General features: G+C 42.9%; 1 protein-coding gene across 2 annotated transcripts in view; it reads right to left on the minus strand.

The window, feature by feature from the left end:
* Positions 1–27,194, minus strand: part of LIPC (lipase C, hepatic type) — a 406,391-nt gene that overhangs the window by 86,857 nt on the left and 292,340 nt on the right. For both annotated transcript variants that reach the window (XM_073586971.1, XM_073586972.1), the window contains exons 4-5: positions 14,194–14,384; positions 4,258–4,437 (exon numbers count right to left, since the gene is read on the minus strand). In XM_073586971.1, coding sequence (XP_073443072.1) covers positions 4,258–4,437; positions 14,194–14,384 — 371 coding nt within the window. The remainder of the gene's footprint in view (positions 1–4,257; positions 4,438–14,193; positions 14,385–27,194) is intronic.

The raw sequence follows: 27,194 nt of genomic DNA on the forward strand, positions 1-27,194 counted from the left end.
TGTATGCTAATGTCATGTTTCCTCTGTATAGTGTCTATTGTCATATGTAATGTGTAATGCATTGTACATCTGCTCTGTATTGCATATGTTGACTGTGCAATGTTAGATTAGGGCCAGTAAAAGGTTAACGGAAGGAGGCTGGACTAATAGACCCAAAAGGAACAGGAAGTTCCAGTCATGAGTCAGTGCCCGGGCAGGCTTGCCCAGGGCAGGTGCTCAGCAGTGTCTGGAGCCAAGAACTCCCCTGGAGGGGAGAGAGTGCTGTCCCGGACCCCAGGGCAGTGAAGTGGGCACCAGAACTGCATAAGTGCCCCGCTGAGGACTATAATCATCTAGATACTGGCTTGTGAACTACCAGTGTGGCGCCCCTGAGGTTTCAGTTGCCACAGAGGTACTGCACCTCCTCCTGAGGTGTGGTACCCCACCATTCAGGTAAGTTGGAGGCTCCTGACCATACTCCAACACTTGCATCCCACACAACATGGTAGTTCAACAAAGCCACATTGCGGCTCCCTGCTTGGAGTGTAACAGAGCACCTTTGGTGGCTCCCTGCTTGGAACACGAAACGTGCTGGGAGGCGGGTGGAGTTAGAATACATAAAAGAGTGGGAAGGTTTAGGAGTTGAGTGCAGTTGAGTTCAGTTCAGTTGAGAGTGAGGATCCCTGAGAGAGGGATGGAGGAAGGAGGTGCTGCAGCAGATCTCAGTGACCTGGGTCTGCTGGCACGGGAAAGGAAAGAAAGAGAAGGACATTGAACAGAAACCTGATCTTCCATAAGAAGGAAAAGACTAGTACGGAACGTAGGCGTAAAAGGGAACGGAGGACATGGGTTAGAAGAGAACCCTGCCTAGAAGTTCTAAGCGCAAGGCTGGGGCCCGGTCCCCGAGGTTGTATGGATACTAAGGGTCCTACAGCAGACACCGGTGGAGTAGTGGGCTGTAAATACACTACTCCCATCTAAGACTTGGGGGCACAACAGCAACTTGGATAGTGAGCCGGGACTCAGGAGCAAGGAGTCCCCGAAGCAGGCTACAGCTGTCTGCCGTACAAGGAAGGTTCTTGGGAACATCTGTCAGGAGGAACTCCAGTGGTGTAACTCAGTACTAGGAGTACTTCACACCAAAGGCGCTATAAGAGGAGACGTTCAGAATGGCACATGTTGGTGGAGTGTTGGAAGGGAGCATTCCATCTGATCAGGAGGTTGACTGAGTCCCTGACCCGGAGGACACAGCACGGAGGCAGGCACCTGTGTGTACTACAGACTGTGAGTAAAGCTTTGGAACTACAAGCCCTGGTGTCCTCCATTTATTCCTGCGCCAACACACCCTGTACCGCCACATCTGGGTACCCGCTTCTACACTGCCTGCGCCTCTCCTCTACCCGTGCATCTACACTGCCCTGGGACTACAGCTCCACCTGTGGGGAGCTTCACCATCTTGGCTGCAACACACCACCAGCCCCAGAGGATCTGCATGCAGCGTCGGCTTAACATCTCACTTGCCGAACACCACAGGTGGTGTCACGAACTATTCATTCAATCAATTACATTTTACCATTTCAATTCCCCCATTACTTGGGCACCCAGGGCCACTGACCAGGTCACCGCCGCTGTGACACATCCCGTCGACACCGGCCCGGTACCGAGTACCCCACAGCACTGGGAGGGCGACCCACCACTACCGCTACTGCCGCTGATACTACAGTGAATGTTGCTAGGGAAAGTGCAGGAAGTTATATCCAGTTTATTGCATCTTCCTTTTCTACATTACACTGTTTTCCCTGTTGGATTATAACTGTGTTCCTGGACCCTTATTGCCCGTGTTTAAGTGACTGTGGAGTAAAGGTAATTGCCAGGGATTGCATCTGTCCATTGTATGTGCAAGGGGCTGGGGTGTTTGTGGACTGTTGCTTTAAATAGACTCGGTCATGGCTACCACCCTGTGCCACCTTGTTAGACATGCACTGAGCGAGCTGAAAACAGTCTAGTTGGATACAGGTTGGGAGAATGCATATCACATACTTGTGGTCATGCAGGTGCTCTGAGGATTCATAAGTCTGTAGTCACAGAGTGACTGCAGAATTGTTGATATAGAAACCTTCAAAAAGAACTTGAAGACCTACCTCTTCCGACAAGCCTACAACTTGCAGTAACCACCGATCCACCAAACCGCTGCACGACCAACTCTACCCTCACCTACTGTATCCTCACCCATCCCGTGGTAGATTGTGAGCCCTCGCGGGCAGGGTCCTCTCTCATCCTGTACCAGTCGTGACTTGTATTATTTAAGATTACTGTACTATATGCTGTACTATATACTTGTATGTATTATGTATACCCCTCCTCACATGTAAAGCGCCATGGAATAAATGGCGCTATAATAATAACTAATAATAATAGACCGGACAACCCCTTTAAGCTTCATATGCCTCCTGATGAATCACGAGCGTCTGACTCGCCTAATCATGAAGTCTTGCATTGTCCACGCTAGTGTTGATGAGTCAGGGACTTTAAGACCTAAAAAAGACTTGACAAATCCCATAAACCAAGAGACATAGGAAATCATAATATTGATGTTACATATTAATAAATATGGTGTAGTGCTAATCAGGACTAATCAGACCAACATCAAAACTTTAGAAAAACTTTAACCAAATATCACATTGACCCTTGAAAAAACAGTACAACTATGTTCAATGGAGCCCACTTCCCCAATAGCTATTATGTCTTAAAATCCTTTGGATTTGGTAGCTCCTTGAGATATGTTATTAATAAATATATATATATGTATATATATATATAATGGATATATTGTTTCCTTGATTAAATAACTCAGAAAAGTTACTAAACTTAAAGTGGTTTTTCAGAATGATTTTACTTTTTTCTCTTGGTTCTAAGAACACTGACAGGCTAGTAGTTGCTAACCTCCTGTCTGTTCTGTCTTGCACCGACCGCTTCTGCTGGTGAGTCTGCTGCTTCACATCAATAGAGCAGCTCTCTCAACAGGGTGTGACAGCCAGGGTCTTGCTGATTGACAGCCGGCTCCCTATAATTAAAGAGCGAGGAACCAGCATGATCAGCATGATGTCGGCAGCCACGTACTGTCAACAGTACAGAGCGGAAGAGAAGCAGAACATCACAGAAGCCACAGAATCTCCGGCAGGAGCAGTCCGTGACTGCTCCGAGCTGCAGAGATTGGCACCAGGCACAAGTTTTTAGGCCAAAAGAAGAAAAATAAAATATTCCCAGATATTCCCTTTAATACCAAGTAAAATATCTGTGAGTTTCAGTCTGGTACTGGACGTCATGATTGGTGTTATGGCTGGAGCCAGTGATCTTGAAAGAATGTGCACCACTGAAGCATCTTCTGGTGAGCCAGTCTTCACTGTAGTGCTTCAATAGTGGGCAAGGGGCTGAGTACTTATAACAATTAACACCAATATTTCACCTTCATTATATAAATATATATAAGAAAACAGCAGTATATACACGATTGGGTTCAATCATTGATAGCGCCCAATGCCTCAGCCCCATCTGGTAAAGCGACTAGATATTATTGTAAATAATATACATGAACAGATACTAGAACAGTGAGTGATGATTTGGGAGCTGAACTAAGCTTCATAAAAAATTAATATTTTTTCAGAGTTTTTTGCCTGTGTAATTTGGCTAGATCTAAACTTTCTAACCAATTTGATATTTCATTTTCAAAAACAAACTACACTGCTAAAAAAAAAAGAACACTTGCAGGTCACCCCAAGTTTTCCCCAAGTCAATTAATCTTCAGGGATATTAATTTGTCTGGTAAGGCTGTGTTCAGACTAGGTAATAAGTGTTATTCACCTCATGTAGAAGTGGCTCTAAAGAAGCCCTCTCATGTACATTTTTTCACTAAATCGACCACCTTCTCAGGGATTCAGTACTGTTCTGCTTCTCTTCTGAGTGACATCACCGCTCTTGAGATGCTCCAGGTCACACTGGGCTTTGCATGACCCAGAAGTGACTCTTACAATGTAAGTCTATGGAGCGTCAGAACGAGGATCCATAGGCTTACGTTGCATAAGAGACTTCTGGCTCATACATAGAGCATAGAGTGAGCCAAATAATCACAAGCGCAGTGACATCACTGAGAAATAGAGGTGGAATGACACTGGACCACGGAGAAGATGGCGACGATAGGTGTGTATATTACCCACCCATACTACGCGACATACACTGATACACAGTTTTAGTGAAAAAAAAAGTAAATGTAAATCTTACTTCAAGCCATTCCAGGAATTCCGCTATCTCTAGACCAATAAATCGAGCATTCTGTACCGCAACTGCGTAATGCACATGAGCAGACAAAAGCCAGTCCACGATGATGACATTGATCTCCTTTTTACTGGTTTTGAATGCAGAAGCCATCTTTGGAATCCAAGCTTCCAGATTTCCATCAATCTAAAAACAAACATAACAAAGCTGGAAGATATGTTGCAGTACTTTTAACATGCAATACTTCTACAGTATGTCAAGAGTTATTACCCATCTATTTTCAAGCTCATAAAGCAGTATCAACATTTTAAGAGACTTTTTTTCCCATTCTTTAGTATTTATCTGTTGATATAATTATTTGAGAGTTTGTTTATTTACAGTAGCATTTGCATTTTTTAATGGCACCTCTAAGGCACATATATACCATTGGTTAACATTTAATAACTTTTAGGACAAAATGGAAAAAACACTGAGCACACTTTCTTTTAAATAAACTTTTCAATCAGAACTGCAGCCTTCAATCTGTTTAAATAATGACATTTTTTGGAAAATGCAGCACGTGTATTTGTATAAGTAAAATGTATGTATAGACAATGTTAGACAGTTAGACAATGCATTGAAGCTGATGTTCCTCTCTTCTCTTCTTCACACAGGTATTTCATTCCATCATCCATGTATGCTGTCTGACAAGTGTGAACTGCATCATATATTGCCAGATATTTTTATGGTATTTCATTCCATCACTCCTGTGGTGGGTCTTTATTTTTTATCTATTTGGTTTCTGCTTTGAAGTGTAGAAAGGTTTTTTTTTTTTTTTTTTTTTTTTCCCTTTCTCTGTTTGATGGCCTTGTCCAGCGTTAGTTATTTACCCTGCATAGTAATGCCTGCTCTGGCCTTGTGCTAATTGGTTAATTACTGATTGTGGCCTTTTGGTGGCTGAAGCTAGCAGACATTTCATTTCATATATATTTAGCTCTGGCTGGGATAGCACGCGTGCGGGCTTACGCGTGCAACAGATATTAAGTGCAACAGGATCAAGTGTTTTGCAGTTAGACAATGCAGTAGGGCAGGAGACAGGTAAGGTGCATAAGTTTTTCATGCACGCATGCTTCTTGGTCAGTCGTACTACATATGCATTGATCATATTAACCTGCTGCTTATTTGTCTTCACTTCTGCTTTTTAACAACTCGCCTGCCCTTTTACACATTCTGTGCACTCTCTGCATATCCACCCCTCCCTTTTCCCCTCTCCCATGTTTAACTCTGAGGCTCTATTGACATTTCTTACCCACACCAAACCATCCAAAACCTCCATGCAGCACTCAAAACGTTCATACAAATCATCCCACCACCTGCTTTTTCTGTTTTTTCTCCTTTTAATAGTTGCAGGTGACATCTCCCCCAATCCTGGGCCTCCCTCCACCAGCATACGTTACTCTCCTCCAGCTGCATATAGAAACCCTGCTAATCTTATTAACATTCAGTGCATTCCTTCTCCTCTCACTTTCCAATGTGCTCTCTGGAATGCACGGTCTGTGTGTAACAAACTGACTTACATTCATGATCTTTTTCTCTCTAATTCCCTTAACCTTCTGGCTATTACAGAAACCTGGATCCAGCATTCAGACACCACCGCTGCTGCCGCTCTCTCGTTTGGTGGGCTGAAATTTTCACATACCCCCAGACCTGAGAACAGACAGGGTGGAGGTGTTGGTTTGCTCCTTTCATCACAATGTGCTTTCCAGGTCATCCCCCCGGTTCCCTCACTTACATTTCCTTCCTTTGAAGTCCACGCCGTCAGACTCTTTAAGCCCTTCTCCTTACGAGTGGCGGTCGTTTATCGCCCTCCAGGCTCCTCCCGCCAGTTTCTAGACCACTTCACCACCTGGCTTACTCACTTTCTGTCCTGTGACATCCCCACCCTCATCATGGGAGACTTTAACATCCCCATCAATGATCCGCTCTCCCAGTCTGCCTCTCATCTTCTTTCTCTAACTTCTTCATTCGGCCTCTCACAGTTTACTAATTCTCCTACACATGAGGACGGGAATACTCTGGACCTGGTTTTCTCCCGTCCCGGCTCGCTGCACGACTTTACTAATTCACCTCTCCCGCTCTCGGACCACAACCTTCTTTCCTTCTCTGTCAAGAATTGTCTCCTCACCCGGGACACCCCCACTTACCACACTTATCGGAATACACGTACCATTAATACCCAACAGCTTAGGGACAATCTCCACACATCTTTAGCCCCCATCTCCACCCTCTCCTGTCCAGACATAGCATTGTCACACTTCAATAATACACTTAAGAATGCCCTAGATGAAGCAGCACCTTCTATACGCAGAAAGACCCGACACAGACAAAGGCAGCCCTGGCACACAACGCAAACACGCTCTCTTCAGCGCTGCTCGAGGTGTGCAGAGCGGCAGTGGAGAAAATCTCTCTTAGCAGAAGACTTCATCCACTATAAGTTCATGCTCAAAACCTATAACTCTGCCCTTCATCTGGCCAAACAATCCTACTTCACCACCCTCATCACCCATCACCTTCACCACCACTATCCAACAACCCAAGACGACTTTTTGAAACCTTAAACTCCCTCCTGAAACCTAAAGTACAGGCCCCCATCACCAACCTCAGCGGTGAGGATCTGGCCACTTATTTCCTAGAAAAAATCAACCACATCCATCAGGATATCTCAGCCCTATCTCCTCAGTGCCTGGATCCCCTTCCCTGCCGCACCTCAAGCTCACTAGACATCTTTGAGCCTGTTTCAGAAGAAGAAGTTTCCAAGCTCCTCGCTTCTGCTCGGCCTACAACCTGCAACAGTGACCCTATTCCTTCACAGCTCCTGCAGTCTCTCTCACCAGTGGTCACCACTCACCTGACTAAAATATTTAACCTCTCTCTTTCTTCAGGTATATTTCCCTCCTCATTTAAACATGCCATCATAACCCCTTTACTTAAAAAGCCATCCCTGGACCAGAACTGCACTGCTAACTACAGACCTGTCTCTAACCTTCCCTTCATCTCTAAACTCCTGGAACGCCTGGTCCACTCCCGTCTAATCAGCTATCTCTCGGATAACTCTCTTCTCGACCCCTTACAATCTGGTTTCCGCTCTTTACACTCTACTGAAACTGCCCTCACTAAAGTCTCTAATGATTTAATAACAGCTAAATCGAAAGGTCATTGCTCCCTGCTGATTCTCCTGGATCTCTCTGCCGCATTTGACACTGTGGATCACCAGCTCCTCCTCACTATGCTCCGCTCTATAGGCCTCAAGGACACAGCCCTCTCCTGGTTCTCCTCCTACCTCTCTGACCGCTCCTTCACTGTATCTTTTTCCGGCTCCTCTTCCTCTTCTCGTCCCCTTACTATCGGGGTCCTGCAGGGCTCAGTCCTAGGCCCCCTCCTCTTCTCTTTATACACTGCCCCTATTGGACAAACAATCAGCAGATTTGGGTTCCAGTATCATCTCTATTCTGATGACACCCAATTATACACTTCTTCCCCTGACATCACCCCTACCCTAATTCAAAATACCAAGGATTGTCTGTCTGCTGTCTCTAGCATCATGTCCTCCCTCTATCTGAAACTAAATCTCTCTAAAACTGAACTTCTTGTGTTTCTCCCCTCTACTAACCTCACTCTACCTAACATCGAAATAACCCTGGAGGGTTCAACCATAACTCCCAAGCAGCATGCCCGCTGTCTTGGGGTCATATTCGACACTGAACTTTCCTTTACTCCGTATATCCGATCACTCAGTCGCTCTTGTCACCTGCATCTTAAAAACATCTCCAGAATCCGTCCTTTTCTCACCTTTGAAACTGCTAAGACTCTTACTGTCGCTCTTATTCATTCTCGTCTGGACTACTGCAACTCTCTTCTGATCGGTCTCCCTCTTACCAAACTTTCTCCTCTCCAATCCATCTTGAATGCGGCAGCCAGGGTCATATTTCTGTCCAGCCGCTTCACCGATGCCTCCATCTTGTGCCAGTCATTACACTGGCTACCTATTCGCTACAGGGTCCAGTATAAACTCATCTCTCTCACCCACAAAGCTCTCCACTGTTCTGCACCGCCTTATATCTCCTCTCTCATCTCTGTCTATCGCCCTACACGTGCCCTCCGTTCTACAAATGACCTAAGACTAACATCCCCCGTAATCCGAACCTCGCACCTCCGTCTCCAAGACTTCTCTCGTGCTGCTCCAGCTCTCTGGAATGCACTTCCCCAGACGATCAGACTGATACCTAGCCCTGACCTATTCAAGCGCGCTTTGAAAACCCATCTCTTCAAACAAGCCTATCACATCAACTACTCAGCAAGCTAACTTTGCCCTGTTCCCTCCTTCCAAATATTATTCTGAATCTGCACCCTACTATTCATCTGTCTCCACACCCTTCATGCACATGATAACTGCACTTGATACTTGTCTATTGCACTTAAACACACGGGCTGATGACCGGATCATGCAGCTTTATATGAAAATCCCTATTATAATTGCCAGACCTGAATTAACAAGCATTTCTCACCTACTGTGTCCCCCCATTTCCTTGTAGATTGTAAGCTTGCGAGCAGGGACCTCACTCCTAATGTCATTGTTTGAATTGTCTTAACTTGTATTGAATTTATTGTCTGTACATGTCCCCGCTTAATTGTAAAGTGCTGCGGAATATGTTGGCGCTATGTAAATAAAAATTATTATTATTATTATTATTATTATGTATAAATGACCTACATGTGCTCAGAAAACTAAAAAAAAATCTGGTCTACCTTATTTAATAAGTTAAAGGTGTTGTCTGGGACTTTATCATAGATAGTCTATCCTTAGTTTATGTCATCAATGTCTGATCAGTGTGACACCCAACATCCCCTGCCGATCAGCTGTTCCAAGTGTCAGCAGCGTCTGGTACTGCTCAGTTACAGAGCTGCACAGCACAGATCTGTCAAGGGAATAGTGGCTGTGGCCAGGTAATGCACATCTGCCACCTATTGATCTGAATAAGAGACAGATGTGCGGTACCTGGCTGCAACCTGTGACGACACAGCATTTATTCTTAATAATGCCAGACATATATTTAGTAGGCCGAGGGACATGAGCTATTGTTCAAAGGAGTCTGATCATTGAATTTTGATGTAGATTGACTTGCTGTTTGTGAATTGTTGAAAGGCTGCTGTTTACCTATTGTATCAGTCCTTGCAGCTTATTGTCCTACTAACCTTGAGAAACAAAAGAACAGGATAATTGATCAATCAATGTTTTTTAATATGTTGATTACCCATTGTATCAGTTCATGCAGCTTGTTGTTCTGAAAATATTAAAGGACAAACAATCCAAGAATTTGAACACTAGAACAGTGGGAGACGATCTCCCCCCACTATTCCCCAATCCTGGGGAAAAATGCTTGAATTAAAGCTGTGAACTATAAAAGGAGGATCTACATTGGGGATGTTGTATGACAGTCTCTTGTAGTGGGTTATTTTCTCTTTTTGCCTAGCAACATTAGATCAATGTATGATTTTTGAAGGGGCTGTCCATTTTCTTTTTCAGCATATTTCATGATCTGTCCTTTTTTTTTCTTTGGATGTGAACTCTTCCCTTTTGGCACAGGTGATTTTAAAATAGCAGAATACTGCAAAGAAAGGGGTCTAGCCCATTTCTACTCTCACTGGAGAGCTTGAGGAAGGTGAGTTTTGATGCTCCTTTCATTTGGTGTGGGTGCTGTCTGGCAGACATTGTTGCTGTGGTTTTGTGCTGGTGGGATGGTGCAGTCTGGAGTCATGGGCACTCAATCTTGCATCATGGGTGCTGTGGGGGCACCAGGTCATCCGGTACATTGTCGCTCTGATGGTGGTCAGCGTACGGCTCTGCTCCATTAGGGCAATAGGGACCCACTAAGAGGTTTGCTGTGACGTGGTAGTGGGCTTCATACAGTTTGATCAGAATGTTAAACTAAGAACCTCAAGTTCAGTTATTTATATTTTTGCCTAGCAGCATTAGATCAATGTATGATTTTTAGAGGTGCTGTCCATTCTCTTTTTCAGCATATTTTATCTTTCAATAGTCCCAATTAAAGTATGCAGAGTAAAGGATTAACTTAGCCATTCAAGGTATCTTGCTGTCATACAACCTTTGGACACTCGCTCTGACCCTCTCAATGAGTCACTTGTGATACCTTATTGGGGCTCATTCTCAAGGGATTCAGAGTCAATACATTCATTTGGGGATGGCTGAGAGTCAACAACTTTGTACTGTGCATAATCAGGTTGTTGGATGTACCACCGCAAACAAGGACCAAATGGCCATCCAAATGGAAACATTATCTTGGCATTCTGCAGGTGTCTCTGAACTTTTGTAAGAGGGCACCTGCTCTGGAATGGCATTCTCTGCAGGACACCACGGCAATCTTTTCAGGATCTGGAACCACTCCTTCAGCACTCACTATGTGGCCTAGATACTGCACTTTGGGTTTCAATAGGCGGCACATGGTAGGCTTGACTTTCAGGCCATTGCTAGTGAGAGTCTTGAAGACATCTGTCAGGTGCTCAAGGTGTTCTTCGTTTGTTGGAGAAAACACGATCACATCAACCAGATAAATTAGGACCATCTCAAAGTTCTTGTGACCTAGGCAGTATTCCATTAACCTTTGGAAATTTCATTGGGCATTTCACAGTCCAAATGGCATAAAATTTAATTAAAAACAAGCCCATATGTGTTGTGAAGGCTGTTTTCACTCAGACTTCTGGGGCTACAAGTACTTGCCAATACCCACTGGTCAGGTCTAATGTTGAGAATGCAGCTGATTTTAAGGCTGTGAAGGATTCATTAATATGTGGCATGGGATAGGCATCTTTGTGGATGACACTATTCAGCTTTCTATAGTCCACACAAAGACAAGTGCTGCTGCGCAGGGACTATGACTTTCTCTGATAACATCTAGCTGGATTAACATTTTCACTGGCTGGTACATTGATGGAAGGATAGGCAGATGTATTTGCCACATAGGTGAGTATGAACCATGAACGAGTGGGGATGGTGTGCTGGATGACTTCCACTTTCCCAAACTCCATAGAATTCTTACTGAACGCTTAATGTTCTTTCACGACCTTTAGAGCTCCACTTCTCTACTTGTCTGGGGTGTTCTGATCTCCCACATGAATCTCTTTCCATCATGGGTTTTCAGGAGTTTTTTGCTTACTAACCTCTGTCTGGGCACCTTGTTGACAGTTAAGTGCTTCTTGACTCAGGATATCCTGTAAGGACACTCTTATACCAATGACAACAGGGGGAAATCAATCATCCTGGACGTCACCAACAATTAGGCCATGTCTTAGGAGCTCTGCTTGGCTGATTTTTACTGTAGTTTCCAAATAACCTTGCTGGGGAACAGCTTGTCCTTTGCTGGTGATAACATTTATGGAGGCGTCTGGAAGGTGCAGTAACTGGTCAGGATTCCAGTACCGTTCATAATAGGATGCTTGAATGGTGGTGACTTGCGAGCCTGTGACAAGTAAAACTGAGAAAGGAACTCACAAAATTTGGTGATTACTGGACACTTGCCAATGTATTTAGGGGCCTATTTTGGATAGTATAGACCTAGGGTGTCTGGACCCTTGAGTGTCAAACTGATCTGTGTGTTGTCTTCTTGGGTTGCTATAGCCACTGTCTATGGAGCCATAACTCCATCTGTCTCTGTGGAACCAGGAGACTTCAGGTTGCTGATACTGCTGCTGCTTTAAATCCTTTAGCTTTTTACACACCGCTATCAGTCTCTTGGTGAGTTCATCAACTTGCTCGCGCAGGTCTCCTGCAACATTATGGGCTTGAACTTGAATACAGTTGGTACCCGTCTCTTTGAGGCCAGTAGGTGGCACTATTTCAGGTTTAGAGAAAGCACTCATTTGGTTCTTAGGCTTGTTACATGGGCTGTGGCAAAAGGGAACTTGGCTGGAATCTGCTTCTACCACCAGGACTCCGATGGCCATCTCCTTGAAGTCTAAGTATGAGCTGTCTGGGTTCTCTAGGGACAGTATTCTCAATTGAGTCTTGATAGACTTTGTCCTTGCCCCTTCTTGAAACTGGATCCTTAGCGTGGTATCTGCATCAATTATCTTATGTGTGTCTACCTGACGTATAGCATGCAATGCTTCTTTTAAGCTAAGGGCAAAATCTCTGAGTGACTCATCAAATAGCTGCTCCACTCAATTGCCCAATTAATATTTCCACCTTCTGCACTGTGGACCATCGAGAAAGTCTAAACATAACCTGCATCTTTTCTCTGATGTCTTTCAGCTCATGGGCATCCCCTTTATAGGTTGGCAGCCATGGCGTTTCAAGATAATAATAATAATTCCGGACGTTCCACTACCGCTGGGTAGGTGACACTCTTTATCCTCAGACGTGTTGTACAGTCTATTATAATCAGGAGCTGATAAAGTTTGCTTACCTTTTTCCAGGGGTGCTATCCTTTAATTGTGGCTATGATCTGATTTTATTCTGCTGCAGGAATCACTGATGCTGCACTGTACTCTTGTAGCTGTGGATAATGCTGGTACTTGCTTTGCGCAGTTCCATTTTGCGAGGGACAGTGTAAGAGGAGGGACTTTTCTTTGGCATGCTGTCCTGCAATTTTCTGAGGTACTGATGAAAGCAAAACTTGCTTCTGTTCTGTTGCTGTGCTTGTCCTCACTGCTGTTGTAATCGCATTTACAGTTCAATAATCAAGCTCTGCAGTCATAATAGGCTGGTGCTCCTTGCGCACTTTTAATATAGTAGGATCCAGTATGTGAATGCCAGAAATTGTAATGCACACACTACTATGCCATAGGACATGCACCATGTAGTGTGCAGATGTTACCACTTCAGCATGGCAGGGACAAAAAAAAACAAAAGAAAGTTCGTGATGCAAGAGTGCACTTAATTAACCTTTGTTTCCTGGTAATGTGATGTAATGTGGTGCACTCCAAATAGTCCAGAAAACGTAGGCCAGAGGAGCTGCTGACACATTTTACTTGCTGCATGAATACTCCGGTACATCCAGATAAACGATGATTTAACAGAGATTCAATTCCAATGCAGCAATCACGCAGATATATAAATGGTGCAGTGATTCCTGAACTCCAACTTCTGCTTTGATGCACAATCCTTATCACACAGTTATCTGAAGTGGAGGCTGTGGTTTCTCATATATGGGAGCTTTGGCTGCTTCCTTACCTGCTCCTTCAGTTTTTCTAGGTTGACTACACTTGTGCACAAAATGTCTAATTCTCTACCAAGCTGAGGACCCAGTCATGTGGTCTAACCATGTAACTTTATGGCCATATATAGAAAGCAGGGCTGCTTTGTTAATGCTTTACAACCTCCTGATAGCAGAGCATAACAAGTACATTACTGTATGCATATATGAAACACTTCTATGCACTGAATTCTTATGTACATTATCTGCAAAGGGAAATGCGAACATTGTGCAAACATAATAAGGTACTTGCTAGCTCTGCTACATCTTAACACACATACACTACAGCTTTGGGGTATTACACATAGTCTTTCTAAAGGCAGTCAGTCTAGCGGACAAGAGCACCCACTGACCCTCGTGTTTCCACACGGCCATTATACAATCGACGGAGTAGTGTAGCTCCACTACTAACCAGTTCCAGCAACACAAAGAAAAACTGATTGGCAGGAGCGCCAGGTGTCGCACCCCCAGCGATCAGACATCGATACAAAGGAGGGGGTAGAGATTGAGGGAAAAGAAGCAGTTGAGAAGGTGTGTATAAATGATTGGCCCTGCAGTGAAGCACTGAGCGCCTGTACTTGGTTTGAACAGTCATTCTGTGCTGACAGAATCCCTTTAACTGAAAAGTTATTGTCATGGTGAGATAACTTAATTTAATACAGTTTTAAATAAATAAAAAAAAGAATATACATACCGACCATCCATGTACGATTAAAACAAGGGGAAGTGTAGCATTGAAGGCACAATTTTCCAGGGTTTCAGACTGATATGTTATAACCGGACACATATTCCTACTTTTGTCTTCATTGTACAACAAGAACTTTGCCTTTGTGCTATTGGGATCTTTTTTAGTTTCTATAGCTTTGCGAAGTCCTTCTCTGTATTCTAAAAACAATTTGCAAATATAAAAACAATAAAGCTCTAACAAGAGGAAATGCATAGTTTACAATCCTGCAGGAACAATACTGTTGGTTTTATACATTTAAAGAGATTGTCCACTACTTTATCATTGATGACCTATTCTTAGTCTACAATGGCTTGCAAAAGTATTCATCCCCTTCACTTTTTACCTATTTTGTTACATTTCAACCTTTGTTTCAAAATTTTGTTGTAATCAGATTTGTGTGTGTGATGCATCAGCACTAAATAGTCTAAGTTGGTGAAGTGAGATAATTTAAATTTATGCGATCAAATAGCTAAAAATTGTCATGTGCATATGTATTCACCCCTTTTGCTATGAAGCCCCTAAAAAATTCTGGTGCAAGCAATTACCTTCATAAGTCACATACTTAGTAAAAGGAAGTTCACCTGTGTGCAATCTAAGTGTCACATGGTCTGTCAGCATATACACAGCTTTTCTGAAAGGCCACAGAGGCTCCAACACCATTAAGCAAGAGGTACCACCAACCAAACACCATGAAGACCAAGGAGATCTCCCAACAAGTCAGGGACAAAGCTGTTGAGAAGTACAAGTCAGGGTTGGGTTATAAAAAAAAAATCCCGATCTCTGATGATTCACCCTGAGCACTAGCAAATCCATTATCATTAAATGGAAAGAACATGGTACCACAACAAACCTGCCAAAAGAGGAGCGCACCACCAAAACGCTCTGCCCAAGCAAGGAGGGCATTAATCAGAAAGACAGCACAGAGACAAAAGGTTCCCTGATGGAGCTGCAGAGTTCTCAAGCAGAGAGGGGAGTATCTGTTCATACAACCACAATAAGCTGTACACTCCATAGAGGTGGCCTTTATGGAACAGTGGGCAGACAGAAAAAAAGCCTTTATTTACACACAAAAATTGGCTCATTTTGAGTTTGACAAAAGAAATATGGGAGACTTGCAAAATGTATGGAGGAAAGTGCTATGGTCAGATGAGAGCAAAATTTAACTTTTTGGCCAATAAGGTAAACGCTATGCCTGACGCCAAACCAACAGTTCATCATCCCAAGAACATTATCCCCACAGTTAAACATAGTGGTGACAGCATCAGGCTGTGGGGATTTTTTTTGGCAGCAGGGACAGGGAAAAAGGTCCAAGTTGAGGGAAATATGGATGGTGCTAAATGCAGGGATATTCTTGAGCAAAACCTGTTTCAGTCTGTCATTGATCAAATGAAAAAAAAAAAAGAAAGCGCAATTTGCAAAGATCAAACAGGACAAAATAAACTTATTGAAAGTGCAGTTGTTCACCTGTGATAGTTGTGCACCTCAGGCAAAACACTGAGTTGGATTAGACCTGTATTACTGTTGGCTGCTGCTCCACCAGTTGGCTCTCTCGTAGAGTCCAGATATAGAATCGGAAAACATGGGGATTAGGATGATGAAAAATTATTACTGCCTAGGATCTTTAAGTCACAGGGAGAAGGGAAATATGGCTTTAAAAGTATTTATTTGCTACGTGTTTCCTTCTTCAGGCAAAAACATGCATATATAGTCTGTAATTGATTTGAGGCTGGGAGGGAGGTTCACCAACAAGACAGTGACCTAAAGGATACTGGTAAAAGCAACACTTGAGTGGTTTAATGGGAAAAGTGTAGATGTTTTGGAATGACATAGTCAAAGCCCAGACCTTAGTCCAATTGGGAATCTGTGGTCAGACTTGACTGAAACATCTAACTTGAAGGAGCTGGGGCACTTTTGCCTTGAGGAATGGGCAAAAATCACATTGGCAAGATATGAAAAATTCATTGAGACATCTCCTTAGCAGCTTGCAGCTGTAATTGGCTTTGGTGCCGGGTGTTAGACCCCGTCCGATCAGACATTGATGACCTATCCAAGTGTTATGTTTTCTACATTTTTGCTTATTGTAAAAAGCTCATAAAATTTACAAGCAAAATGTATATTTAAATGTGTACATTATAACAAAAAGTTGAGATCAAATAATCTTATTGCAATTCCAAACTAATTGAATAATAAACAGTATAAAATATAATTTCTTATGACCTTTGAAGAATAGCTCTAAGCACTTCTGACATTGACATCAATACTAAAACTAATTTTTAAATACCTTTAAAAGGTATGGACACCTTTTACACAGAAAAAATATATATTTTTTTACAAATGGTAGTGGTTATCCTTAGGTAATATATATACACTAAGTTTCAGGGTGCAATATTCATTCTGTCATTAATTTTTGGACCCCTGATGTGCAGTTTGCAGCCTTTTCTAAGTTTGTTTTCTCTCTTGTGGCAGTGTCTCTCCCAGTAATATAGGCTGAATATGAGTTGTGTGTGTGTCCTTGGTTCTGAGGCTTACAGGTGACAATACATCATCCCAGCTTCTATCCTGCACTTATTTCCTCTTTATGTGCTTTCCTCTTTTCCTATAGCCTGTTGTCTCTGCACTCCCTGAGATATTCAACCCCTCTGCTGTGGAGATCTGTCTACATCACCATCACCTTACCTGCTGCTATCTCTAATATAAATCTGAGTGTATGTGTGTGTATGTGTATATGTATGTGTGTATCAGCCACACCCATTCCACATAGCCCCACCCAATCACTAAGCCTCTTTCATTTCACCAGCGCTGTTTAATAGATGAAAGCTGAGCTGTGATTGGTTGCTATGAGCAACAGTTTTCCCACTCCACAACACCTCAGCAGACACGGACTGGGTGGGAGAAATCTAGCATCCCGGGAACAAAAACTCCCAGCCATTGTCTGCCCCCAGAAAGGAGCAGAGAGCACATGACAGAAATAAATCCCTCCTCCATCTCATAGTCCAGTGCCCATATCCCCATCACACATCCTCCATCCTATATTCCCAGAGGCACATCTTCTTGATCACACCAGGTACACTGCCTGTGTTGCCCACAGCAACCAATCACTAAGCATCTTTCATTTCACCAGAGCTGTTTAAAAGATGAAAGCTTTATTTGTGATTGGTTGCTATGAGCAATAGTTTCCCTTGCAGACAGTTGTGGTAACTGAGGCCTATTATTCTTATCATTTCTATGGTGTTATCGTCCTTCTGTAAAGCTGGAAATAACACAATTTATTACTTTGCCGACACAGACCACCCTCTGACACAGACTGCAGGGGGAGCCCAGTATCACACAGAAGAGGATTAGATACACGACTCAGCAGACAGTATCACACAGGAGAGAATTAGATACACAGCCCAGTATCACACAGGATAGGATTAGATACACAGCTCAGCAGTGAGTAACACAGGATAGGATTAGATACATGGCTCAGCAGTCAGTATCACACAGGATAGGATTAGATACACAGCTCAGCACACAGTATCACACAGGATAGGATTAGATACATGGCTCAGCAGTCAGTAACACAGGATAGGATTAGGGATATGGCTCAGCAGACTGTATCACACAGGATAGGATTAAATACACAGCTCAGCAGACAGTATCACACAGGATAGGGATTAGATAGACGGCTCAGCAGACAGTAACACACAGGATAGGATTAGATACACAACTCAGGAGACTGTATCACACAGGATAGGATTAGGTACACAGCTTAGGAGACAGTATCACACAGGACAGGATTAGATACACAGCTCAGCAGACGGTATCACACAGGATAGGATTAGAAACACAGCTCAGCAACAGGATGTGCCAAGGGAGAGGACATTTTCATTCCAAGAATTCAACTCATTACATCTGATTTGCCCTTTGATTTTAAACGCCTCCAGTTTCCACTGTGACTGGCATTTGCAATGTCCATTAACAAGGCTCAGGGACAGTCCATGAAAGTAGTAGGGATCGATTTGCAATCTCCATGCTTTTCTCATGGTCAACTTTACCTGGCCTGTTCAAGAGTTGGAACTGCCAAAAATCTGTTCATCTTTGCACCGAAAGGAAAAACCAGAAATGTTGTTTATCACAAGGCTCTTGAATGAGTTGAATTTAAAATACTATCAATACTTGGGTAATCGTTTAGTTAATTTGTGTTGCAAATCTGTAGTGTTGAATATATGATGTGAAATGTCTTTATGTGCAATATAATCATTATAATTTGTTATAACTAACCACAGTTAGTTACTATGCCGGGGCAACGCCGGGCTCTTCAGCTAGTTAGTAATAATAAGAGAAGGGAGGGAGAGAGCAGATAGCCATCAGATTTAAGATGGCCTTTAAGTTGTTAAGAAGTAAACTGCTGCCAAACATTCCTTTTAGTGGCTTATCTTTTATAGGAACACACAAACCCTTTTATTAAAGATATCTGACCACTGGAGAGACTTTGGTGGCTACCCCGTACATATTAGATTGTTGTCCAATCTCAATAACATTTGCGTCTGAGCTTTGTCTTATGTGTCCTGACACTCTAAAGGTACTGTCACACTTAGCGATGCACCATTGATCCCGACAATGATATGACCCGGTCAGGATCGCTGGTGCATCGCTAAGTAGTCGCTAGTGAGCTGCCAAACAGGCAGATCTCACCAGCGACATAGCAGCGGTCGGCGGTCGTTACTTACCTGTAAGACGAGGCGATGAAGACGTCCTCCCGCCCGCGTCCACGCGTCGCTCGTCGCCACAGCAGGAAGCCCAGCAGGAAGCAGATGACGAGAAACGGCCCAGGACGTTCTCACGCGATCAGCGATAACCAGCAGGGGAGCCGGTCGGAGGTAAGTATCACACATAGCGATATCGCTAGCAATATCGCTGCTACGTCACAAAACCAGTGACGTTATAGCGATATTGCTAGCGATATCGCTTAGTGTGACGGGCCCTTTATGTACACAAAACCTTTAATACATACATATTAGATGGCTGTTTGCCCAACGATTCTTCAGCAGATCACTCGGTCGACAGCCATCTCATCTGACAATGCCCAACACAGTAGCAATCATTCAGGTGATAGCTCCTATGTTCTCTATGAGAAAGCCATCAACGAACATGTTGGCCATTGACTTATCTGCAGGAGAACACTGTGATTGACAGTCCAAAATTGGACATGCCCGACATCTCACCCAGACCATCAGTTGACCACCGTCTCCTATTTTTAAGGATATGCTATTACCATTTTGATACAGGAAAGATGTATATCTTTGTACCGTGTTAGCCAGTGGATAGAAAAATATTCAGGATTGAGAGTCCTCAGTAGTTGATACCTTTTAATGGCTAACTGAAAAGATGGTAATACATTGCAAGCTTTCGAGACTACTCAGGTCTCTTCATCAGGCTAGACTAATACAAAATCTGAAGTCACATATTTATGCACAATACAGCCTAGAAAAAATGCAATAGATAAGACAAGTGACGTGAAGCAGAACTATCAATATGGGAGAGTGCTTTCTAGAGGACTCTCATTTTGTCCCACTAAGGCCCTAGATAAAACTGAACTCTGCAGTGATATTTGAACAGTATTTCAGGAGACTGCGCCTGAGGGAATATTTCAATGATACAGAAGATTCAGAAAACACTCAGACCGAAGGAAAAGGGATCGTAACAACTAGGAAAAGGTCAGACTGGACACCTCCACCTGGACGCAACCCTCATTTGGATAAATATATAGACTCCTTCAGACATTTGATAAAATCCACAATCATAGACACTAACAGGAGACAAGCATCCAACATCAGTGCCCAGGAGAGAAAGGCCATACAGTCTTTAAAAACCAACAAAGAAATCATCATTAAACCTGCTGACAAGGGAGGTGCAATAGTCATGATGAATACATCAGACTACATGAAGGAAGCAAGCAGGCAACTTATGGACACATGCTACTATAGAAAATTGGAGTCGGATCCTACACAGGACTATTACAAGGAACTAAACAAGTTGGTTTCTTGTCTGCCTGACCAGTCCATAAGAGCTGGCGATGACCTGATACCAGAGACTCCAAGAATAGGGACATTCTACATGCTTCCCAAAATCCACAAATCTGGAAATCCAGGAAGACCAATTATTTCATGTGTGGGCACCCTCACTGAGCAGGTATCTGGATGGGTAGAGGGTATTCTTAAACCACTGGTGAAGGATACATCCAGCTACATTCAGGACACAACTGACCTATTGAATAAACTAGCAGCAATAGGTCCTCTACCAGAAGGAACCATCCTGGCCACCATGGATGTGGAATCTTTGTACTCTAATATCCCACACCAAGATGGTTTACATGCCTGCAAATTCTTCATGGAAAACACAGGGACTGATGCTGATGCTGTGGTGAAACTTATAAAATTCATCCTCACCCACAATTACTTTGAATTTGACAACAGGATCTATCTACAGGAGAGTGGCACAGCTATGGGAAGTAAAATGGCTCCACAGTATGCAAATCTTTTCATGGCCAAGCTTGAAAGCGATTTTTTGTCCTCATGCCCCATCAGGCCCCTGGCCTACTACCGCTTCATTGATGATATTTTAATCATCTGGACGGAGTCTGAGCAACAGCTAAAGACGTTCCACGAACAGTTTAATCAATTTCATCCCACCATCAATTTAACACTCAACTACTCCAGTACCGAGATTAATTTTTTGGACACAATCATTAAGCTAAAAAACAATGAAATAGAGACATCCCTGTATCAGAAGCCAATCGACCGTCCAACATACCTTAAATGGGACAGTTTCCATCCAAAACACATGAAGAACTCTATTATCTATAGCCAAGCCATCAGATACAATCGTATATGTTCCAACCCCATGGATAGAGACAAACACATTGGTCGCCTCAAAAAGACCTTTTTGAATCAGGGTTACCATCCAAGAACAATTGAAAACCAAATTACAAGAGCCACCAGATTGTCAAGGAATCACCTGCTACATTACAAAGCTAAAGAAGAAAATAACCGAGTGCCTCTAGTAGTCACCTACAACCCAAATCTGGAGGTGCTAAGGGGAGCTGCACGGAAATTACAACCTTTACTACAAAAAGATGCCCGATTAAAATCCATTTTTCCAGACCCCCCACTACTGTGTTTTAGGCAGCCCCCAAATTTAAGAAGCATCATTGTCAGAAGCGCCCTGTCCTCTCCAACAGCTGCAGGAACCTTTCCTTGCAACCAGAAAAAATGTAAAACCTGTCCATTTATAATGACCACGGACAAGATAAAGATCCCCAACTCACATCAGGACTACAAGATCCCAGGTACTTTCACCTGCATTACATCTAATGTGGTGTACTTAATTATTTGTACTAAATGTCCAACTGGGGGTCTGTATGTGGGGGAGACAGGGCAAAAGCTTAGAACAAGGATGAATGCTCATCGTCACACAATAAGAGAAAAAAGAATGGATCTACCTGTGGCAAAACATTTCTGTATCCCTGATCACAGCAGCATGGATATGAAATTACTGGTATTGAAAGGTAACTTCACATCTCAGAGAGAGAGACGAGTTTGGGAGTACAAATTTATGACGAACTTTGACACTCTCAGTGCTGGAATGAATGTGTCGCATGGATTTATGTCTTTTTACATCAATTAAGGAATTTCCTTTTAAAACCTTGCGGGGCAACACAGAACTAGACCCCAATCAGAGGACCATAAAACATCCAGACTCCTTATCTATGAACTGGTCCAATGTTTATATTTATGTTTCTCCCTCTCCCATATTGATAGTTCTGCTTCACGTCACTTGTCTTATCTATTGCATTTTTTCGAGGCTGTATTGTGCATAAATATGTGACTTCAGATTTTGTATTAGTCTAGCCTGATGAAGAGACCTGAGTAGTCTCGAAAGCTTGCAATGTATTACCATCTTTTCAGTTAGCCATTAAAAGGTATCAACTACTGAGGACTCTCAATCCTGAATATTTTGCTATTACCATTGACATTTTAGAACTTCGATTCATACAATGGGTGATAATGGATATAAAATAGAGAAGTAGAGATAAATTATAGAAATATGATTGTGTAATCTCTCATTACATACCAATAAATAAAAAGACTAAAAAGAAACTACTTTTGCCATACTAATAAGCTTGACATTTTTATATAACATGCAGGGTAATGCTCAGTAATAACAGCAATGAATTTCTATAAAGTGCACTTGAAAAGAGGTATACACACCACTTACAAGCAACCATTGGAGACAAGCATTGAAAGCTGTATTTCTATTTGCTTCAAGTATATTTCCTAAGTGACACGTACATCCATTATTTTTCCCATCATGACAATTCTAGACCATTTCTAACATGAAACACTGTTTTTATCAGATCTCCCTGGTATCCGGGATGTCAATGGTTTTATTAGCTACAAATGGACACTCATTTTTATAACCAGGGCCTCTAAGCACAATCTGTAATCTTCAGAAAAATTAAAATGAATACAATAGAAATGAGAGAATAGAATTTTATGAAATTTACAGGTCCAGAGGAATTAGGACAATTTGTTATTCAATTTGCACAAATCAACAAAATTAATCAGCAATAGAGATAGAAAGAAAAAGCTCTAAAACATTGGACAAATGCTCAAAATAGTAATGTGTTATACAACTGCAGCAGTAAAGTCTAATAATAATAGAGAATCTATTGATAGTAGGTGAGAGAGATATAATAGGTAATAACAGCAGAAATGCCAAATTGTGGGACTGATCAATGACATGGAGTAGCTGGCAACTGTCCTGCTGCATATGAATTACAATTATTTCTTCACTCTTAATGCACTAGAAAGCTGTAACAAAACAGCACAATATTATTGACAGAAGAAAATCCTTCAATCAGTGCTGCTCATAGACAGTGTGCTTGCTTATCACAAGCAATTATACTAAGTATTTGCATTTCTTGTGCAATCCTTTTTGCAAAGAGAATAATTTTGTTTAAAATAGTAAAGAAACTTTCCCCAAATATAGACATTTAACAGCAACTATCTAATTCACAAAGTGTGCGTGTCACAAACTATTTTTTGCACATTTTACTAGTAAAATTTTTAATCTATAAATGCTACACCAATACACCACCCTGTTGCTGTTTTTTCTTATGAAGTAATTTTTTTAATAAAATTATACATAAAAATGTAGACATTTAACTGTGTATGTCTGTTTTTGCACACCTGCTTTACTACTCTAATTTGACAGCCATACTCATCATACAATATACAACTATACTGTAACCTGTTGACATACGTGTGATCACTTATCTAGCATTTCTCATTACCTGCTTTTTGCAAAAGTTGAGCAATTGGTGTTGCAAAGACTATCAAAAATGTATAAATGGATTGGGTTGTGTGAACAAAAAAAACCATACCACAGCTAAGAATATGGGAACTGTTAGCAGAAGCAGCACCCCTGGCGCCAGCAATTTGTGTATTAATACCAGGGTCGGACTGGGGTGTCTGGGGCCCACCAGGGGAATGGACTCTAGGGGCCCACCCTACAGCTATATGCAAATATCTGTCAGTCGTTATGCACATTATAGTGGCGCATCAGCTGTAAAACACAGGGGTCTCCTGCACATTTAGGGTGTGCCCCCATAACTGGGATGTATAATTACGGTAGTTTACATTAATGGTGTTCTTTGGTTAAAACAAGTTATCACCGATCCATGGGCTCCACAGGATAGGTGATCGCTTAGGTCCGACCATTAGAAAGTACACCGATCGGAAGAATGAGGAATTTTTATCGTTGATAGGACATATATCTTCATTTTAAAATAGAGCGGCAGGTGGGATATCTGACTGCCACTCCATTCATTGACTTTGGAGCTTCTAAAAAAAAATACAAGTGCAGCCACGGAGGGAATAAATGGATCAGTGGTCAAGGCGGACATGCCACGCCAGGCTAATGGGGATGAAAAGTTCCACATTTGGCTGAATGGGTCCAAGTAGTCAGACCTCCACCAATCAATACATTATCACTTATCCTGTGGAGAGGTGATTACTTTTTTTTCCCACAGGAAACCCCTGTTAGTGCATCTCTGCTGCTGTGTACAAAGTATTTAATCTCTAATGGAAATAAAGAATCTTCTCCTAATTAATATCAGAGAGAACAAATGACCACCATACACAACACAATCCCCCTATACCAGGGGTGGGCAATTAATTTTCCTGAGGGGCCACATGAGAGACAGTGACTGTTGTCGTGGGCAGAACCAATATGCCGAAATTAGCTCTACTCAATATCAATATCAATATATATTATCATTATATTATATTATTATATTAAATGTATTGTTAATTGTATCATTTAATATTGAGCAGAATTGAGTATGCTGACATCCTCCTAAATATCATTTGAACCCAAGTACAGCCCCTTCTGTATATCGTATGAGCCCTCCTTATATACTGTAAGCCTCCCTAAACATGCTGCATGAGCCCCACACAGCCTCCCTATATACACTGCATGAGCCCCACACAGCCCCCCTATATATGCTGCATGAGCCCCACACAGCCTCCCTGTATAAGCTGCATGAGCCCCACACAGCCTCCCTATATACGCTGCATGAGCCCCACACAGCCCCCTATATACACTGCATGAGCCCCACACAGCCCCCCTATATATGCTGCATGAGCCCCATACAGCCTCCCTATATATGCTGCATGAGCCCCACACAGCCTCCCTATATGCTGCATGAGCCCCACACAGCCTCCCTATATACGCTGCATGAGCCCCACACAGCCTCCCTATATACGCTGCATGAGCCCCACACAGCCTGCCTATATATGCTGCATGAGCCCCACACAGCCTCCCTATATATGCTGCATGAGCCCCACACAGCCTCCCTATATATGCTGCATGAGCCCCCCACAGCCTCCCTATATATGCTGCATGAGCCCCCCACAGCCTCCCTATATATGCTGCATGAGCCCCCCACAGCCTCCCTATATATGCTGCATGAGCCCCACACAGCCTCCCTATATATGCTGCATGAGTCCCCCACAGCCTCCCTATATATGCTGCATGAGCCCCACACAGCTTCTCTATATATGCTGCATGAGCCCCACATAGCCTGCCTATATGTATACTGCATGAGCCCCACACAGCTTCTCTATATATGCTGCATGAGCTCCACACAGCCTCTCTCTCTCTATATATATATATATATACACATACACTGCATGAGCCCCACACAGCCTCCCTATATACCTATATATACTGCATGCACCCCACACAGCTTCCCTATATACAGCACGAGCCCAACACAGCCTCCCCATATACTGCACAAGCCCCACACAGCCTCCCAGTGTGCCGCACGAGGCCCCCCATAGCCTCCCTTTGTGCAGCAAGATGCCCCCATAGTCTCCCATGTGCAGCATGACTCCCCCATAGCCTCCCCTTGTGCAGCAAAACACTCCCATAGCCTCCCCTTGTAAAGCTCAACACCCCCATAGCCTCCCCTTGTAAATCTCAACACCCCCATAGCATCCCTTGTAAATCTCAACACCCCCATAGCATCCCGATGCCCACCCAAACATCCCATACACATGAAACAAAAATGAACACCCCATACTCACCTTGGTCCCGTTCCCTGTCGCACTGCTTGTCTCCCTGTCTCCGGTGCGCTGACTCTCTGCACCGCAGCACACAGCTGACGCAATGAAATGATGTAATTTCATTTCATTTTGTTTCACACGCTGATTGGTGGAGGAAGTGTCCGGAGGCCCCTCCTCCACCAATGCAGTCAGCGGTGCCTATGGAGACAGCGAGTGGGCCGAGACGGTGCGGCCTGTGGACTGCAGTTTTCCAGCCCCTTGGCTGTCTTGGTCCGCACTTTGCCCAGGTCTGTCCTATACCAAGACCAATACCACTACATACAGGAAGAAATACAACCACACCATGACCAGAACACATAGTGACCGAATAATACTACATACAAGGGACAAATACTGCCACTCCATGACCAAACCACATATTACCACCACATAGTAACCGAATAATATGACATATTACCAGCATATAGGGACCAAATAATATCACATACAAGGAGAAATACTGCCACACTGTGACCAGACCACAAATTACCACCACATAGTGACTGAATACTATAATACTGATTATGAATACAAACCACAATACTAACAACACTGTTGTTGCCAACAGTGACATTATACCCAGGAGCTCTGTATATAGTGTCAGTGTACAAATAATACAGTGATCACCAGTGACATTATACACAGGAGCTCTGTATATAGTGTCAGTGTACAGGTAATACAGTGATCACAAGTAGCATTATACACAAGAGCTCTGTATATAGTGTCAGTGTACACATAATACAGTGATCTGTGGTGACATTATACACAGGAGCTCTGTATATAGTGTCAGTGTACAGGTAATACAGTGATCACTAGTGACATTATACACAGGAAATTTGTACACAGTATACAATGTGTGTGTACATGTAATACACTCACTCACCAGTAACGTCTGTAGTTGAAGTCCTTCATCTTCGCTTTTCTTCAGCCAGCAAAGAACGCCGTCACTTCTTCCAGCCAGGACTCCTTTCTGCAAAAAATAACAGTCATCACTTCTAGAGCACTTTTCCCACTTTTTCCCTGACTTCTACACTATGTCAGGTGAAGAAAAGCGACATAGTACCGCCCTGCACAGTAACAGGACCTCCCTTTTGTTCCCTCCATAGAAAACAATTTCCTAAAAAGTAAATTATATTACAGTAGTAAAAATGTCCCTAATTGGACCCAAAAGAAATTATGTTCCCCACTTGTCACCATAAACTAATATAGCATGTTCCTCATCCTGGCCCTGGAACAGTAATTAACTCCCTCATCCTGGCCCCCTTTATTTTATAATATGCCCCAGCCTGGCCCCCTTTATTTTATAATATACCCAAG

Source organism: Dendrobates tinctorius, unplaced genomic scaffold (genome assembly GCF_039654945.1).
Source record: "Dendrobates tinctorius isolate UK_male_01 unplaced genomic scaffold, ASM3965494v1 ptg000097l, whole genome shotgun sequence".
Classification (NCBI taxonomy): Eukaryota; Metazoa; Chordata; class Amphibia; order Anura; family Dendrobatidae; genus Dendrobates; species Dendrobates tinctorius.